Below are 19,120 nucleotides of genomic sequence, written 5' to 3'. Positions count from 1 at the left end.
TAGTGTGTACATAGATGCACCTCCATAGAAATAATCTTAGCGGCGCTCATCGCAAGGGAGGCCCCTGATCAGTAGTGGACCGGTATAATTCAGATACTATTATACTTACCAGCTTATATCTGTTATGAACCAACACATAAGGAATCTACTTTTGGCATCGATATAATGTACTATGCCTCAATGACTTTTGGTCAATGGTACACAACACTATGGTTTAAGACGGACTTTATATATTTTTTTAATTATAGTATTTAGTAATATTATTATTTGAGTCTGAATATCTGAAAACAAAAATTAAGACTGTACCTACGATAAATATCTAGATTATTTACTTGCATAGATGCTATGGATGGCTACGTATAAACAAAATAACATTTATTTTAGCGTTATATGGTCACTTTGTATGTTTCTACGACGATTTATCTTATTTATCTAAAAAACTACATAAACTAGCATAAAGCGCCATCTTTAAGTCGTGTACTACGTTTAAAATAATTATTGTTTTAACCAACAATTGTAATAATAAAGGATAAATTTGATACATGTAATTAAAATATTATTATTACCAGAAATTGCGTCTAATATTTTTTTATTGCTTGAGTGAATGATGGTTAATTAAATGTATTGAATAATAGATGTCACTTTTGTCGAGCTACATGCGTATCGTATGGATTTTCCGTGCTATGTTATTATGTCAAACTGCACGACTGTTATCTCTGTCTAACTCAGTAGAATCTCCTAATGACAAAAGAGATAGATGCGCTGAATGTGATGGGTAATGGATTCCAAAGAAACATCGGGAAAGGCAAGCACTTTGTTTTCCAATGTGTAAACATTGCAGTTAGCAGTAATATAAATTTACACTTGTACATGTGTTAATTTGTGCTCAAAATGGATCCAGCGGGTTTAGATCAACAGACAATGGATTTCCTGAGTCTACCTGTGGTTATGGTTGAAAATATTTTCTCGTATCTATCTTACGATGAAATCGCCAGAAACAGACTGGTACGTGTGTTTTACGAATTTATTTATAGAATTTTAGTATACATTTTACATGAGGTCATTAATGGTCATAACTTTTGGGCATACAACAACCCAGGATAATTAGTAATTAGTATTTGTGTAACGATAGCTCAAATGTTTCGTGTACTTGTCTTTGCTATTTATAGCCGGTAGGTTCCAGTTATTCATTATTTATTCTAATTGTGTTTTTATTTTGAACAATCTTACTACATCGCATGTCCGTGCATTCATAATGAAATAAAGTTTATTTCTAATTAGCATTATCATATACATATACCAAACGGATATCGGAACTGCACACATGAAACATTAAGAAATAAAATGCGTTAGTACCATAATTTCTGCATTGAATATTTTTTATTATAATTTATATGACTTGAAAATGTTTCTTAATAACAAACTTAATAATGATTGTGTACAACTTTAAAACAACAAGAAAACTAAGATTTAATTGAGTGTTTCATATTGTAAACAAATAATATCCCACTTCCTTTAGATGTTAACATAAAACATGGCCACGCAAAAGTCTTTTTCGATACACAAAGGCCTATAAATCAATCTAGAAATTGGTCTATCTATAAGATATATTTCAGCAGAAACCATTCAACAGTCATTCTATTAATCCAAATGTACACCAAAACATTGACTAACTTGCATCTGCAATATTAGTAGGAAATATGATTACATGGCCAGCCCTGATATGGAGTGATTTTTAGTAAAAATGAAAACTACAACCAGTACCTTAGTCATAATAGCTTAAGATCAACGGGCAAATCCTTAATAACTCTTAAATACAAGAAAACTATAGGCTAGGAAATATTTAAATAAAATATATTGTTTGATAATCTTGTAATAACAAAACTAACATGCAACACATCTTTTATTCTCCCGAGTCTAAGGCAGAAGAGCAATCAGAGCATCCACTTTTATCATGTGTATTCAGTCCCATATGATAGCAGGATGAGCCTGTCGCCATATTGGGCACTACTTCCAGAATCCGGGATAATACTGAGTAGTAAAACTCAATAATCCTTTGTTCAACCCAGGATTTGAACCAGGGATCTCAAAGCAGTCTCATACTACTGATACCAAATAACTATAGCACTCAAGTACTGATAATATACAAGGATAGGGGAGTAAGCTACGTATCAAATAGCAGAACCTTGCCCTCCATGACACCCAAATGTTAACAACAACCTAGCAGTTATTTTAAGTTATTATTATAATTAATGGATAATAGATTGTGAAGTACAAGATGTGCATGTGTCCATGTGCAGTCATTAGTAAAGAAAAAATATATATGTACAAAGATTATGGCAAAATCAATATGATATATTTATATATTTTGTACCAGATTGTTCTAGCTTATGACTTATGAGTCACACGCCAAGGTTAGCTAATGTCCCTGCAGTGTGGCAAGATGATATGACTAACAATTATTATTTAATACAATGTCTTGTCCATGACGTGTGACCAAAATAAAAATAGCAATGTCAATGACCTATTCATAGTTTTATTCATGCCAGAAAGAAAAAAAAAACTATATTAATTATTTTTGCAGTTGTACTTAATCTTTCTTTTATATGGGTCAAAAAGAAGTGATTATGGTTCTTGGGAAAAGCTTTTTAGTTTCAGTGAAATTAACTGAAACTAATTCTCTGCAGACTTTGTAACCTATAGTTTTTTGTGCGGTTAAATCACTTACATGAGCGGCTTGCTCGTCCTCTCTATTACTTGTACAAATAAAGAACTTATATGTATACAAATGACTTGGTAGTATAGTTCTATTAAGGTACGTCTGCAGTACGATTCGATTCCTGGATCGGGCGAAGTAATAGTGACAGCCCGGAGTCTGGAATTTGTGTTCCATATGACGATAGGCTCGAGCCCCTATCATACCCTGGGACGGAATACACACGGCGGAAAGTGGGTGCACCAGTTGCACCCCTGCCTACCCTTTCGCGGATATAAGGCGTGTGTGTATAATTATTTTCCACGGCAGCCACAAGACGCAAATAACATTGCATTCAAGCATATTATTCATGTTTATGCATATATTATTGCGTCTAACTATAAAGATAACATTATGCATTTCATTTATAATAATGCATGATTTGTTTACGTTAAAACGTTAACTTCAAATTGCTTTGGGACAAAGAATTGTAAAAAAAAATATTTGGTATATTTCACTGTTAGAGCTTTAATAAGATTTTGTATAGGCGTCATATTTGTGAAAATAATATCTGAATGAATACCGTGTAGCTGGGAATTTCGGGCATAAAATGCGTTAGTCTTTAAAATAATTTAGGTAAAGTACTACCTTTTAAGCTACCGGTAGTACATACACAGAATATCATATACAAACTTTTAAAGAAGGTTTGGGGAAATCCGTAAAAAGAATGACAAAAAATAGAAAACTGCTCGCCTGACGGTTGGCGATACGTCAGTATCAGTAGCAATACTGCCCAAACTATGAATCACAAAGCACTGCGCGCCACTCCACTGCGCTCGTGACCCTGAGACGTGATGGTCTCACAATGTTCAGTATTACAATATATGTGACGTTGTGTCGCTCTTACCCTGTAATCTGTAGTATATTGTAATGCTAAGTTTGGACTAGCAAGTTCTTGCAGCAATAAATTGCTCATGAACTATGCGGGGGTTTACACTGGCGGCAATATTTCTACTATACACATGCGAGTCGCCGCAAGTACTGTGAGGTTGAAAATTCAGCCTGATTATTTACGCTGTAAAATTGTTGCGGAAGTCGAATTCTGCAAGCTGTCTTGCTAATCTAAAATTAATTTAAGATTTTATTTTTCAGGTGTCAAAAGCGGTGAACCAGATATGCATGCGAATGTTGAACAGAGGTTTCCTAATGATTGAGAGAAGGCATGCGCTGGCGCTCAAAAATGTCAAATCGCAACTGCCGCGCAGGGAGTCGGAACGCAGGTAATGAGCTGGAAGTAAAATTTAAACAATAAGTAATCTATATATATAAAAATGAATCCCTATTTCCCTTGGTTACGCCATCACGCATGAACGGCTGGACCGATTTCACTATTTTTTTTTGTCCTTGTTATTGTCAGGAGAAGGTTCTTATGAAAGAAAAAATTCAAAAAATTGCGCGGAAAATTAGAAAATTTACGAAAATATTAATTTTATATAACTGTCAATTGTTTGAAATAACGTAATCAGAGCTGTTAAATTAAAAAGTAGTTGAACTATTCACTTACTATTAACTGACTTCGATTTTTTTGTTGATAATACGTAGCTACATTACTTTTGAGTGCTATAGGCTTCTTTCCGGGAAAATATCCCGGAAAAACATTTTCATGTGTGCGACGATGCATGTAAAATTTTAAATTAACTATACAAGTAGTAATATGGTTTTGTTTCAATAAATTCTACAATAAAACTGATCTTGTTCCAGATATCACCCACTGTCGCGGCACTGCGACATCCTCACCTCCATAGAGACGCGCATCTCTATGCTCAACATGACGTACGCCAAGTTCATAGACCACGGACTGTGCTGCTTCATACCGGGGAAGGTAAGAGTCAAAATACGTTACCTCCATCAATGTAACACGTTTTTATTTATAAAAAAAAATGTCGTATAAAAACGCAAATATTTAATACATTGGGTTTAATTTATTTTTAATTTTTAGTTCTTTTCTATTAGCATGTAACAAAATATTGTTTTTAAAAAAGTTTTTTTTTTGTTTTTTTAGAATTTTTACTCTGATTTATTTGTTGTTATGAAATCTCATGCCAGGTCATTATGCTGGCTAAAATGTCTTTAAATAGGATAACACTACGCTGGCATTAAGTTGTTTGGCAGTATAATTAGAAAATACAGTGGTATCTGTACTCACTTCCATGAAAGTCCTACCAGTTGAAAACGTACAACAACAGTTACATTTGAAAAAAAAAAGGATAAGTTTATATAATAAGTATAATACCAGCCCTGTTTATATACCACTGCTGGGCCTCTTCTACTACTGAAAGGGATTAGGCTTTAGTCCACCACGCTGGCCTAATGCGGATTGGTAGACTTCACACACCCTCAAAATTCCTATAGAGAACTCTTCAGGTATGCAGATTTCCTCACGATATTTTTAACAGATTCGCGTTAACAAAGAGATTATCAGACAAAACGGATTTATTCTAAATCCATTGAACTTCCGCCATGGTCGCAAGCAATGAAGCGCGAATATACGATTACACACGGTGCTCACTTCACGGCCAATGATCGTCACTAGGCGTTTAGTTAGAATTCGATTCCCACTGGAAGAAAAATGCTAATCACCGTCATTTTTTTGTGCTGCTTCCTACGTTTTTAGAAATGAAAAATTACTTAATTATAACGAAATCTGCAAAATTGCATTTTGCAGATTCGATACTTTACGTAGGGACTGTCGATAACTATTTGTGAAAGTTACATTAAAATCACTCCAGCCATTTTGGATACAGTTGCATTGACATACAAATAATTATATGTCGTTATTAGGTGGCAATAACAAATTTTACATTTAGTAAAAGCTTCTCATCACACTGATAGCGTGAAAGACATCCTGGCTTAGAATCCCATAGTAGATCATAATCATCATCATATAATAATATCACACAATGCGGTCTAAATGTATTTCAAATTTCATCCAAATCTAATCATCTCTCTTTATATTCTAACGTTCAGTCTGCAAAATATCACATTAAAGGACTGTTTCACGCTTTATGCATTAAATAGTCCAATATATTACTGCCCGTTTTCATAAACATTATTTATCTAAGGACAGAGCATTGCTATGATAACAAGTCTGTTTCTCAGTGCTGACGACATGGCAGCCTTCGCAGTGCGTACACATAGGGCCGTTGTGATTGGCTAATATTGAGATACAACTCGAATCTAGTTGGCTGTCAGATAAACAATGCTGTGAAACAGACTTGTTATTACAGCATTGCTCCGTCCTTAGATAAAAAATGTTTACGAATACGGGCGTAAATGTCTACTTGAGATTCTACTCAAAGTTGATTTATTAAGGTCCTTAATTTCTTTTAACAACTACTACAAACATGAACTTAATGTGTTACAGGTGATAGACGAAATAAAACGCGTCCTAACGATCGTAGAGAAATCGACGAGTCCGCCGCGAGCTCACGAGGTGTTGCAGGAGTTGAGAGATATCTCCAGCATGGCGATAGAACACTTTGACGACAAGATATCGCCTGTGTTCAGGAAACAGCTGCAGGAGGGAGCCGCGCAGCCCGTGCCAAGACCTTCTGGTGAGTGTCGAATTACGAATGCCCAGTCTTACAGCCGTTTTCAATCAACAATCCGATTCCAATAATGAACCAATCAAAATAACTCATTTGTAAGAGTGGCAAGAAATACTTTGCTCTGATTGGTTCATTTTTGAGACAGATCGAAAACAACGATTGCAATCGTTTACTGAAAATGGCGGTTAGCCATTAGCAAGTTGATATGCAGAATGACAAAAGTATGAATTGTAGGCAAAGTTGAAAGCACATGTTAGTTCCCCACACTCCCCCTCTCCTTTTAACAATAACATAGAGCAGAGCGTAATTGAGCTCACAGAGTATTACGAATGGAATTGGTGAGTTCATTCGAGTTTCGACGTATCGGAATGATCGATCAAGCAAGTCAAATCAAAGACTTAAGACTTTAGAATCTCTGGGGGGGGGGGGGGGGGCAGCAGAGCTGGCTTGCTTGCCCTTGGTGTGTAAGATCAAATCAATGACCATTAGAATCTTTAGGGTAGGGTAGGGTTGGCAGTTGCCCGACCCCCCCCCCCCCTGGTAGCAGTGTAAGGTATGAGTGTTGTGGTCGGCAGCGTCGGTGCTGGCGCCGCTGGCGCTGCGGCAGGAGGTGGTGGCGGTGCGGCGCCGCTCGCTGCTCAACGCGCGCCTGTCGCTCTACCTCGCCACGCAGTTCAAACTCTACTACAAACGGGTCAGGTCTCACACACTCTCACACACATCGACGGTCCAACATTCACTCATTCATTTCAGAAGTATATCATTTGTTGTTGTGTATATCCAGTCATTTATTCATATTCCGTAAATCATTCATCAATCATTCGTTCACTCATTCATTCGTTCACATGTCATGAAATAAATGAAACATTCTTTATATTACATATATTTTTATTAATAAATTCCAAATTTGTTTTGTTTTTAAAGAATATAATTTGTTGACATATAGAAATCATTGATATACACTTTTCCAGTAATTAATGTTAATCCAAGACATATTTTATGTTTGCACCAAATTTTATCCAAAACCGTTCATCAAAGTAAAATCAATTTTAACGAATTAAAGCACCTTTTGTAAATAACTTATCGCTTGTTCAACACTAACGAACGGGCGTGACTTCGTTTGTATGTTCCGTTGAATATTTCAGATGTTGGAATACAAAAACCTAGCTATGAGACAGCAGAAAATGATTCTACACTTGAATCGGAAGCAGAAGGACCAGGACGCCGCTATAGGTATATTTATAATAGCCTTGTATACTTACTGTCTTTACTGGTGGTAGGTCATGTGAGAGTCCGTCTGAGTAGATACCACCGCAATGTCTATTTCTGCCGCCAAGCAGCAGTGTGTAGTCACTGTTTTACGGTTTAAAGGACATTGTAGCTAATGTAACTACTGGACATAATGAGACTTAACATCTCATGTCCCAGAACGGCGAGCTCAGTGGCAGACCAAACAATACTTCGTACTTTTACCATCAGAGGAACGGCAAGTTCGTCTCGTCATTCAAAGCAATAAAAAGAAATCCCTAAGCTGCCCCAGGCCGAATCGTCTTACCACACCCCACTCCACTTACCATTAGGGTCACTATGCTTTGACCATATACAAAAAAAAGAAAAAATATTAATTTTGAAAATAAATAAAAGATGTTAAACTTATGTATAAAGAAATGTGTTTTCCACAGCTGAATTAAAGAAGCGGATCGAGGAATGTGACATAAAATATACAGAGTTGACACACACGAACCAGGCTGCGGGAGGGAAAGCCATTGCTGGTAAGTTTTTTCATAATTAAAATGGCAGTAACACTGCACGTGATGCTATATGAAGTACGAATTTAGAAAAATGTCGACGAGCATGAGACGAGGGCCTTACTTAACGAGCAGCAAAATTATGTCCTGCTCGAAGGAACCCTTGATTTTATATTGAATGATTCCGTAAAATAGTATCCGTATAAAATTAATATTGAAATATAACCATACTGAGTGTTGCGTATGGCTTCGCTTGCGTTTTTCCCGGGATACAATTTTAACTGTATATTTTTTGGGATAAAAAGTATCTGGGATAAAAATAATTTATAAAATTTCTATGATATTAGTATCCCAATAATAAACTAATCAAAATAAGTTATTTCTAAGCATGTAAAACAATTTGAAGAAGACGGGATGTTGTTTATTAATTTTGACCGCATATTCAGTACTCGTTAAATTACAAGATCCTTTTTTTTTATTACATTGATAGATTTTTTGTTTACAGCGACATCTAGCGAGGTTTCTCCAGCACCTACACAACCATTGCGACACTTCTCTAGTCAGATCAAGCTGGATTTGTCTGTACTACCAATAGGCACGTCCAAACGCAGCCATAGCAAATGTACGTATTGTATTTTTTCATGAAACACACCTAGATCTCCTGTGATGGGTTAAAGAACCGAGAATAAATACTTAAGCTCACCAGATGTCACTAGGAGTAGATTGATTGGAGCATAATTCTGTTTCACCTGTTTTTTTAAGTTTCAATGTCACTATTATTCGAATTAAAATTGTAAATTTTTGCCATAATTATCACTTAGCGCCGCATTGGTAGCGAAAAAGTAATATCTCTCGCCAATAAACATTGCCCCAGAAGAATTAAAAGGGTGCTTCACTGTTTTAAAGGAAAGCATTGTTATCGTCGTCATAATCATCAGCCACAAGTCTATTACTAGAAGCTGATTTAACATCTAACATTTTGGAAATGGCATTCATCTAGCAACTTCTTACGACCTTCACTATATCCTCTATCCAGTAGTTAGATAAAAAATAATCATTTACCCCATTTTTCCAGTATTGCCAAACATAAAACCGCGCAAGCCTCTAATCAAATTACCAAGTCTGTCAGAGGACGACGGTGAACCACCAGCCAAAGTATCAAAAACAGAAGAAAACGCCCGCCCGTCGACCTCGGGGAGTTCAAAAAACCTCAGATTACCGACGTCGTTTCGCAAAATACACGGAATGACCAACCAGTTGCAACGGTTGGAAGACTTAGCGTACAGCTTTGAAGGTAATTTGAAACGTCCTTCAGGGTTGACCCCGGAAATAGCGGTGCCTGATTGTAAGAAGCCCAAGATGGATTAGTTTTGGTTGTACAGTTTGAAACAATGTGAGAACATGCGATGGTTCCAGAGTGTATGAAAAAAATATTGGGGTACCTCGTTATACAATAAGTATATCCCTGGACTGTAAAGAAAAAGTTACTGTATGTAGAAGAAAAAACATTATGTGCGTTTACCCCAATTATAATGAGGTAACATGTTATATTAAATTTATGTATGGATACATGGCATTATTTTTCATCAACGCTGCAAAATTTAGTGCATATTTTTTTGTTAAAAGTGTAGATAATACCGTCTCTAACTCGATAAGAATTCATATTGAATTTACAGGGACATTAGTGTTTGATTAATGGACGTTAAATTTTTTCGCGCCTTTTATGTTCGTTTCGCCCAATATTAATCAAAACTTGAAACAAAAAAGTTTGATTTTTATGTTAAATTGTCACTCAATCACCCAGAATTTAAATCATTTAAATCACTGCACTGTAAATATATTTCTATATCAATAAATTGATATTGTCTCTCCAAAATGTTACCTGATTACTTAATAAATTTGTTTTTTTTTCCTAAGCCATAGATATGCGATTGACCGTCCTCATTCTAATGTTAGACAATAATTAAAATACTTTTGAAAGGTAATCGTAAGAAATCACTCTGCAATGAATTTCTGTTGATGGCAGATTTAAAGAATTCCTCTAAATGAGGGGGTTTTGAAATCTATGGAGAAAATATATTCGATTGAAAAAAATTTTTTTTTGTTATGTTCGCTATCTTTCACACTTTTGTGAAGGTTGCTTTCTCAGAAAACCCATTTTGGGGGTTTATCGATTATATTTGCAGCTATTATAAATTACAAAATGGCAACCTGGCACTATATGACACGTTCTTCGTAAAACACGGTTTAAAGAAGGTTTTCCCCGGTAGGGAGCGCCTCGGCCGTTCCCCTAATGTGGGAGATGCTCTCTGATGCTGATAGCACAGAATCAGGTATGCAGTCAGCACCCAAGCCATCGGAGGCAGTGGATAAAGAAACAAAATCGTAAAATACAGAGTGAATTTTGCCTTAGGTATTGTAAAGCATGATCGTAGAAATATAGCAATTGTATTGATTTGATTGCCTGTCAAAGTATTTTAATTATTGATGTGGTATTTTCGGATATTTTACAGTCAGCGTTATATAAAATATTTTTTAGTAAAAAGGTTCGTGTTTTGAAGTGATTTGTTAGACAAAAAGCAATATTTGAGAATTGAGAACTTAAGGTGTACTTATACGTAGACAGACTTATGTCTAAAGTACTTTAAAGTATATTTTATATTATATAATACACCAAATTTGGTTCAGACTCACACTGACTATAATGTGTCGTAAATAAATGGAGTTACTAAAGATTTTGTTCTTTAACACCCACATTATTAAGAGTGCCAATATAAGCGTCGGACTAAATCGCGATCGTATATATGATTAAAAATACCCCAAAGTGGTTTGTTAGAGGAATTGCTTCCCGGGTATAGTTGAGTACATCCAGGCTGATGCTCTGAGTTCCCTGGGGAACGTAATTTTTTACTGTTTCCTAGATACAGTGGAGTCACTTTATCATACTAAGATAAAAAAAAAATACTCTAAGTCCTGAGTAAATGACATGTATGGCAAAGGTGTTCTACCTAACGTCAAAAGTGCCTGACCTATAAAGTTGTGCGTAAAAATAATTTGAGTGACAAACTCACCTAGATTTATAGTAGCATAGTGAATATTTACGCCAGTATGTCTAGGATTGGCAGAGGTGTAACAAATGGACCCATACACCTTATAGAATGTGAAAGGCGGCAAGTCTATCGCCATATTGGACAAAGATTTAAGGGTATGAGATTTAGTCTTTTCGCCGAAATTTGTATCAGTTGCCTGCACAAAAACATGATAGAAAACACACCAATAAAGCAACAAATTCATAGAGATTTTTTGCTATCCAAATAGAACTATAAGTGTTTTTTTTAACCTACGGCTAAATATTGAAAAGAAAAGAAAAACGACGTATCATCGACAGTAGACACAACACAAAAAGAACATTGTACTTTCATCTAGTGATTTCACTGATCGACACTGTACAATTGCTAATACTTCAAATGGGGTAACAATGAATAGAAATACCCCATAAAAACTAAACGTATGTAAGTACCCCAATAAAATAATATTCTAAAAATAAAATTTAATAGAAAATCAACACTTACTGCCATCTTTAAATTATATTTTGATATAAAACGTGTATATAATTCAAATATCTAATTAGAGGTTTGTAATCCGCCTAGCTCATATTTTTATAGCTTATTTGGTTACAGCAGGGGTGTATGGCGGGGCATTGACTTTCAAAATAGAGATTAAAGATCTGCGCATGCGACGTTTAAATTGCGTGACAATTTACTTTAAAGGCAACTAAAGCGCTCAGTAAACGCTATGCAGTTTGGAACTATGTATTTTTACGTTCCTTTGTGTGCAAGCCTTTAGATTCCGGATATTGCTCGATTTTGATAACAATTAAGATAGATATATCTAGTAAGTTACTAGACACGGACTTACAAATGATGATACATTACAATAGCTTTGACAAGTCACTGTATTAGGCACTGTACATAGGCAAGCTAGCATACTGTTTCAAGTGTGCTGCCAAACTAATTAAACTATTTGCATATAGAAATGTTATGGTTGTGATTCGGCGTTTTGTAATTAGATTTTAATGTATAGGTCGGTTAACTAAAGGTGGCACGTTCACAGTATTGAATGATTAATATTTATGTAGGGGTGGATAGCCGCAACTTAAATATCATGCTATATTTTTCCATAATTGATGTCTCATCATCTCCCAGTGACCGTCCTGAGTCGAGGTTCCTAACCCGTTTGTGGGGTGTCCTCAGCATGATCGCCTAATTTTCAAGGTTTTTGTTTTGAAGAGCGACATTGGTTATCTTCTGGGGTACTCTGCGAACGGTGTACAGGCGATCCCCCGGCTTAGCAACTACGGCAGTCCCTAGGAGAATAGTGACGGAATAGCTGGGAAGGAAATGTGGGGGAGGAGAAGGAACTATATTAGGATGGGCAGAGAGGAAAAAGAAGGGAGATGTTCGCGAGCCCTTATAGACCTTAATGTGAATTTGGCCAAGAGGCATACACAGTACACACGTAACCGTATGCCTAAGGTCGCGACAAATATCCCCCCGTGTATAGGCGTGCATTCGGTGTAGAGACGGAGCGCACAGGAATTGCCTCAGGGAGAGGGGGGGGGGGGGGGTTCAAGGGTTGTGAACGCTTAAAGGGCTCACCCGAAAGTCCAATGTGTTTGTATAAGCCGACCCTTGTCAGGGTAACAAACGTAGTCATGTTAAAAAAAAACTTTTATTTTTTTATGCGTGAGTATTCTGTTGTAATGACGATTGACTTATGTTTATTGTACGCGCCAAATTTAGTTAATCGATTATAGTAAAAATTGCGCTTCCATAAATAGATATTGAAATACACATGCTATTAGACAGTTTGGTTAGGTAAATATTGTTTAAGAATACATTGCAAATAAAACATATTGTATCTTGCAACTTTGTCTCTAATTCATTGAAAATAGCGTTATTTTAATAGCACATGTATTTGAATAATGATTATAAACATGTTTAATTTTGTGAATTTTATTTGCGCACCGTCATATGTCCTAGCTTTTTGTTACACAAAATAAGCGCTTTTTTGGATTAGATATCTAGAAAATATATTTAAAATTGTAACTTTAATTTTTTTTCAGATACATTATCCTATAATCTTAATTATAATGAAACACCCCATTGTATGGGGTAATTAAGGCTACCTAGATGTCTATTAAAAACTATTGTAATAGTAAATACATGGCTGGATAGTGCATGCAATAAATAAAAATATATATTTAGAACATAAGTCAGTAGAGTAATTTTATAAAAAAAAAATTATATCATGCTTCAAGAGGAAAAAAGGATGTTTGAAGAAAGATTTTTTTCTTTTAGTATAAATCTGTTATTCAGATTCGTCATTATACTTAAACAGACATATAAACTGAATTAAAAAATCTGGTTTGAAGCCATTTTAGGTTTTTTCGTTTTAAAGTTAACGTTATCAGTACAAGTTCCATATTTCCAACATTGCGAGTTATTTGTTGGCTTCGTGCGTCTCGATGTTCCTCCCAGATAGCGACCACCGTACACAAGGCATTAAAACCCGCCATAGTGGCCCACGTAAGTGTCGCGTTCCGGGATCAGCCTGTGTATGGTATGGTTATGGGCTCATTTTTCCGCACTTAGCCCGTATAAAAGTCGGGCCATTGTGCGTGAATCAGCCTGGGTATATCCAGTTCCAACAGGCCAGCATAATTGTGTCGACTGTCGAGGAGTAATCATCTCTCGTCACTCGACATTCTATTGGACCCACTCCACTTACCATCAGGTGCAGTGGGCTTCTCTGCCGCTTATAGAAAATAAATAAAATGTTTGCATAAATGCCGTTTATAATATAAATCAAAACGTAAATTTTGCAATTAAGGCAAAGTATGATTTCTCTCATTTGTAAAAACCCAAGGCTTCTTAAAGCTTCAAATGTTGCGTAAATGATTACTTTTATCTTCATTTTTGTGTTGCGAAATTATTATTTTATGTCAAGTGTTTCATGAAAAGAACTATTCATAAATATGTCATATTTGTTTAATGTTTTTTATTCACAAATTGACATGTTATGTGTCTATAAAATATATTTTTCTAAGAGTTATAAATTGTTCTTGTGTTCTAATTCAAATTGTATAAATGTGGGTAGTTGTGAAATTTATTGAATTTTCGGAGATAGCTTAGAATTTGGAGCTAAATAAATACGGTATGTAAGGTTAGTTGAGGAACATACTGTATATATAATAGTATATTTGTGTCAAACATTTTACGATCTTTAACTATAAAGGATTAACTACACATATTTATTTTTCATTCACCCATTCGTTCATTGTTTGTTGCTGGACTGATGCGAGTTAGATTGCACGGTCCGATAGTTTATATTAATAACTACTGTTTTGCTTATATCATAAGGTCCATTTTAATCATGCTCTTTAATTATGATTCAGCTGTAAATAGCATGATAAAGTAGATATTAAAGACGCTATAATAAATGCCATTAGTTGAGGCCCCGGCATGAATGAGCTTTAAGTTGCCAATAGGCGTAGATAGATGGCGTTGTCAAGCGTTCCATTTTCAACTTTGACAGATAATTCTATAGATAATAAATCAGCTCGATATTAATAAAAGAAGTAGGACTATAGTTTAAGCTCGCCTTATGTCATTAGCATAATTCGTATAGATTTTAGATGACATCTCTTAGATATGCAGGTTTTCTCAAGTTTTTCATTGATAACAGTACATTTTCAACTAGTTAATATTGCCGCCTGCCAATTTACATTTTAAGTATTTAGACAGTACCCGGCAGTGAATGGTCATCGAGTAATCAATAATACAATACTCGGCAGTTTTTTGGATTCTTAGAGCGTCGTCTGTCACTTCTATGAGGATAATCGCTGACCGCATTAAGTAAAGATATCAAGGAACACGCTGGATGCAGGCCGATTTGACAAATCCGTCTGGAAATGATTAGAGACTATGTTTAGTAGTGGACTTCGAATGAAGAGATTTTGTTGGTGACAGGATATATTTTACATCCACCCGAAAGCGACCACCGTACATATGTTAAAACCCACGTGGCGTAAGTGTGTCCCGTTCCGGAATCAGCCTGTGTATATCCGGTTCCAACAGGCCGGCATAACTGTGACGACTGGCTAGGGGTAATCATCTCTCGTTAGTCGACATTCTATTGGACCCCACTCCATTTACCATTGGGTGCAGTGGAACATCCCGCAGTGCTTTGTAATTCAAAGTTCTGTATGGTGTTGCTACTGTTTATCGGCAGTCGTTGCGTCATTCAGTTGCACAAAAGACTTGCCTGTTCTCTTTCCTCAGCTTGTTATGTAATATACTGCCGAGTACTGTATTAGAGAAATTTGTGTGTTTGCTGATATGTAGTAAATGTTTAACTGTATGTAACATTGTAAATATTGTGTCGTGAGATATTGAAAGTATTAATATCGAATACTCTTTGATTAATAAATATATGAATGATATGTTTGTTTTATTTTTATTAAGCTAAGTATTGGTCGCGGCTTTGTCCACGTGAACAGCTTTTCTATTACAAAATCCCTAAAATCAATGTAGCTATCCGAAGTGACATCTGTGTGATTTCAACGCCATCTACTTAAAAAATGAGATTAAAATAAAAATATTTTTCAACGGTACCTAATTACCGAGATAAAAAGTAGCCTATATGTTACTGCTGGGCATTTCATTCAACTGTTTCTGCATTTATTTGTTAAAAACATCCAAATGCACACACACGCACACATTCTGTTACTCTCAATCGTCGTTGCTTAAAATTGGTTTCTTTCATTGTTGTGTTAAGGCGTTGTCCACAGCAAAATAGCGCGCTCGCTGTAAGTATTTTAGAAGCCATCGTCGAAAATCATAATGACATATTGAAAAAAATAACCATTATATTTCTATAATATGTTATCTTGACTGGTTGTTTACAAATTTTAATAATGTGGATATTGCTTCGTTAATAACATAATGAAAATACCACTAAAATTTACGATTCCGTGCAACGCTTTCGATAGTAATGATCTTTTCAATTTGTAATCAAAACTATCTAATTGAGATAGACAAGATAATAGACGTCCCCAAGTATGGAACGAATTACTCAAGGCCCTTTGCTCGGTCAGAGTCCTTAAGCGAAATTCAAACACGGGCTACCTATATCTAATATCCAGAAAACACACAGTTTGCATTAAATAAATGGTAATCGTAATTTTTAAAAATACATACACGAATTGTGAATGTCCTTTTTTGAAATAGTCTAGAATGTTCAACATAAACACCTACGTACGGCTAGCCAGAGACAACGCTTTCTAAAATTACGAAATCCCAAAAAAACAGGGTTTTTATTAGAGCTGCATTAGTCGCATTTAAATTGTAATGAATGCAATTTTAATCGTTAAAATTTAAATAACCATTTAGTTATCGTGATCAAATTTAAGGTTATTATATTAAAATGATAATTCGATGATACTTTTCCTTTTATTAAGTAGCAGGTTTCTTGTACGAGAATCTATTTGTTTGTAGGTGTAGATATATTTCAACATCTTTGTTTCATCTAAGATGCGAGCTTATTGCTATATATCGATTCTAGACTTCTGGCTGGTTTGGGTAAATAAATCACACGAGTACGACGAGTAAGTAATTGAACGTAAGAGTTCAGCATAGTCGGGCACCATTCGCAATACAACTATACCATCGAGGTAGGCAGTGATTAGTGTAACAAATTTGACAAATAAACAAAATGAATTACGATTGGTTGCTTATTGGATTATTAAATTTCAATCTAGGCACAATTCAACCATCACCATCTTCTCTATTGAAATTCGGATGATTTTTAATTTCAATAACCACTCGAATCATTCTAGACACGAATCGGTGTTTTTTGGCAAGGATTTGTGACGGATGGCGGATGACCAACACCTCAGTCTCCCCGTGACCACGAAGGCTGCAAAGTCACCGCAACGTCCGGAGATAACTTTAATATAAAAATCGCGATAAAATTCGCAAAATATGTAGTTTTATTTTAAAATGCTAACAATTTATTTTAGTTTATCTTTTTACTAAAACACAAAATAATAGGTTGTTTGATGTTTTTAATTTGTTCTCTACATTTGTCGCGTTAATTGTTTTGTTGCGCATTAGCATAACACCAGATGTGATTTCGAATACCCTATCGATGTGTATACTGTGCCCTCTAACACAACAACTATAAATTCCCATCCGTTGGCCAACAGCATTCCAAATGTCAAATTTCCTCAATAAATAAGCTAAACTGGCCTTGCGACATTTTACATATTTAATCAGTTACGGAAGCAAGAAGGTTTCTATAAGTGTAATTTTAGGCAAAGCCTGTCCCAATTTCTCATGGTTGACCAGAAACCATGGTCTAATGCGTGTTGTTCGCTAGTTTGACTGCTAGCCTGCGACTAACGACATTTGTTCGCACGCCCGCACGGGGGGACATTTAACGCGGCCCTAGGCACACAATTAAGTGTATATACCTCATGGTTGCTAATTCATATTGAGGCCTATAAGGGCTCGCTAACATTTCCTGGCCTTCTCCCCTCCTATTCTAAGAAGGTTATTTTTTCCTGTTTTTGTTATGGAATGACTGATAAGAGTCGCTGTAGAGTTTTAGATTGTGTCCTTAAAGGGCTGTAGTTGTGTTGTGTCCTAAAAGGGTTCCTTCTCCTTCACCTACAATTCCTTCCCCAGATATCCTCTGCCAACTTTCTTCCAGGGATCTGCAGTCGCTAAGCCAAATTCCAGTATCCTGTACGCAGGTTACCCCCGGGGTTGGCTGCGGAGTCCGATAAAAAAAAAATATTTCTCCAGTTACTTTACCTCTATGTAATGGAGAAAGAACCTTGTTTATACCTAGACAAAATATGAGATCTCGGATATATCCATCATAATTTCGAACCGTAGTTCGAATCCAGTACTCTAGCCCAATAGTCATATTGTGTATGCAATACAGCTACATCCAGGCATATTTTTTCTAATTTGCCGACATTCAACAATTACCGTTACGAAAAACGGAAACAATAGTGTTGAATTAAAAGTAAACTTATTTGGATACACGCTATTGTATCTACTTACAATGTATTAAGGTTTATTGCGTGTTCTAGTTGTTTTATAATTGATATAATGATATATTCTTGTAATTGAGTTGTTATGGTAGTAATGGATAATCTTTCATGTCGATTTGAATAATTTCATAGAAACTTGAAAGTCTATCGTTTACTGATAAATGCTGCGACAAGAAAACGGACATTGTGGCGTAGTTGTATTACAGTACGACTGCAGAGCTGAGGTTTTGGGTTCGATCGCCAGGTCGAGCAAAGTAATATGATTTTTTTTACTAAGTATCAAAAGGGAATCTGGAATTTGTGATCGATATGGTAATAGGTATGTCCTATCACATCGTGGGATGGAGTATACTCAGCGGAAAGTGCGTGCACCGGTTGCACCTCTGCCTACCCCTTCGAAGATTAAAGGCATGGGCGTGTGTGTGTCTGTGAAAAAAACCTAGGTAGATAAGATAACAACAATTAAGTGTGTATAACGATATTATGTTAGCTTCCTATATAAAACTACTAGAGGTTGCTTGCGGCATTGCCCGCTTGCAAATTAATGTTGTAATTCCTAGCTCCAACTTTACGAGGCCAGCGACATCTATTTAAAAAGCAGATTAAATATGTTCCTTTATTTCTCATTGAAGCAAATTACCAGGGTCAAAAGTAGAAGTCTATGCGTGTGCCAAATTTTATCCAAATCCGTTCAGCTGTTTCTTTTCTTTTATACATTTATTTGGCTTGTAATTTGTTTGTGTCATGGTGTGCGTATGGCATTTGTTTACTTTTAACAAACATCCAAAGAGTTTCACAAACTTATGCATTTAAAATATTAGTTAGATTATGGAGTACGTAAGTAGTATAATTATTTTATGAGATCTGTATGATTAATAACAGGCTTCCATAACAACGGAAGCAAGATGCAATCGTACATTAAATTACATGTAACGTATGATATGTC

General features: G+C 35.7%; 1 protein-coding gene across 1 annotated transcript; it reads left to right on the top strand.

Moving 5' to 3' along the window:
* The first annotated feature begins 754 nt into the window (after positions 1-754).
* On the top strand, positions 755-11,342 carry LOC119188835 (F-box only protein 28). The gene is made up of 9 exons (XM_037436875.1): positions 755-1,005; positions 3,848-3,975; positions 4,457-4,577; positions 6,120-6,309; positions 6,879-6,997; positions 7,449-7,536; positions 7,986-8,075; positions 8,557-8,673; positions 9,127-11,342. Exons 1-9 carry the CDS (start codon positions 892-894, stop codon positions 9,417-9,419), a joined length of 1,260 nt encoding a protein of 419 aa, XP_037292772.1. The 5' UTR covers positions 755-891; the 3' UTR covers positions 9,420-11,342.
* Positions 11,343-19,120: the final 7,778 nt, after the last annotated feature.

Source organism: Manduca sexta, chromosome 2 (assembly GCF_014839805.1).
Source record: "Manduca sexta isolate Smith_Timp_Sample1 chromosome 2, JHU_Msex_v1.0, whole genome shotgun sequence".
Lineage (NCBI taxonomy): Eukaryota > Metazoa > Arthropoda > Insecta > Lepidoptera > Sphingidae > Manduca > Manduca sexta.
This window is presented reverse-complemented; position numbering and strand designations above follow the sequence as displayed.

Bases quoted from the DNA above. Each gene is read 5' to 3' on its own strand.
- LOC119188835 (XM_037436875.1), top strand. From the start codon at position 892: ATGGATCCAGCGGGTTTAGATCAACAGACAATGGATTTCCTGAGTCTA. The intron at 6,310-6,878 runs GTGAGTGTCGAA...TGTGGTCGGCAG, and splicing joins GCCCGTGCCAAGACCTTCTG to CGTCGGTGCTGGCGCCGCTG. The intron at 8,674-9,126 runs GTACGTATTGTA...CCATTTTTCCAG, and splicing joins CAAACGCAGCCATAGCAAAT to TATTGCCAAACATAAAACCG.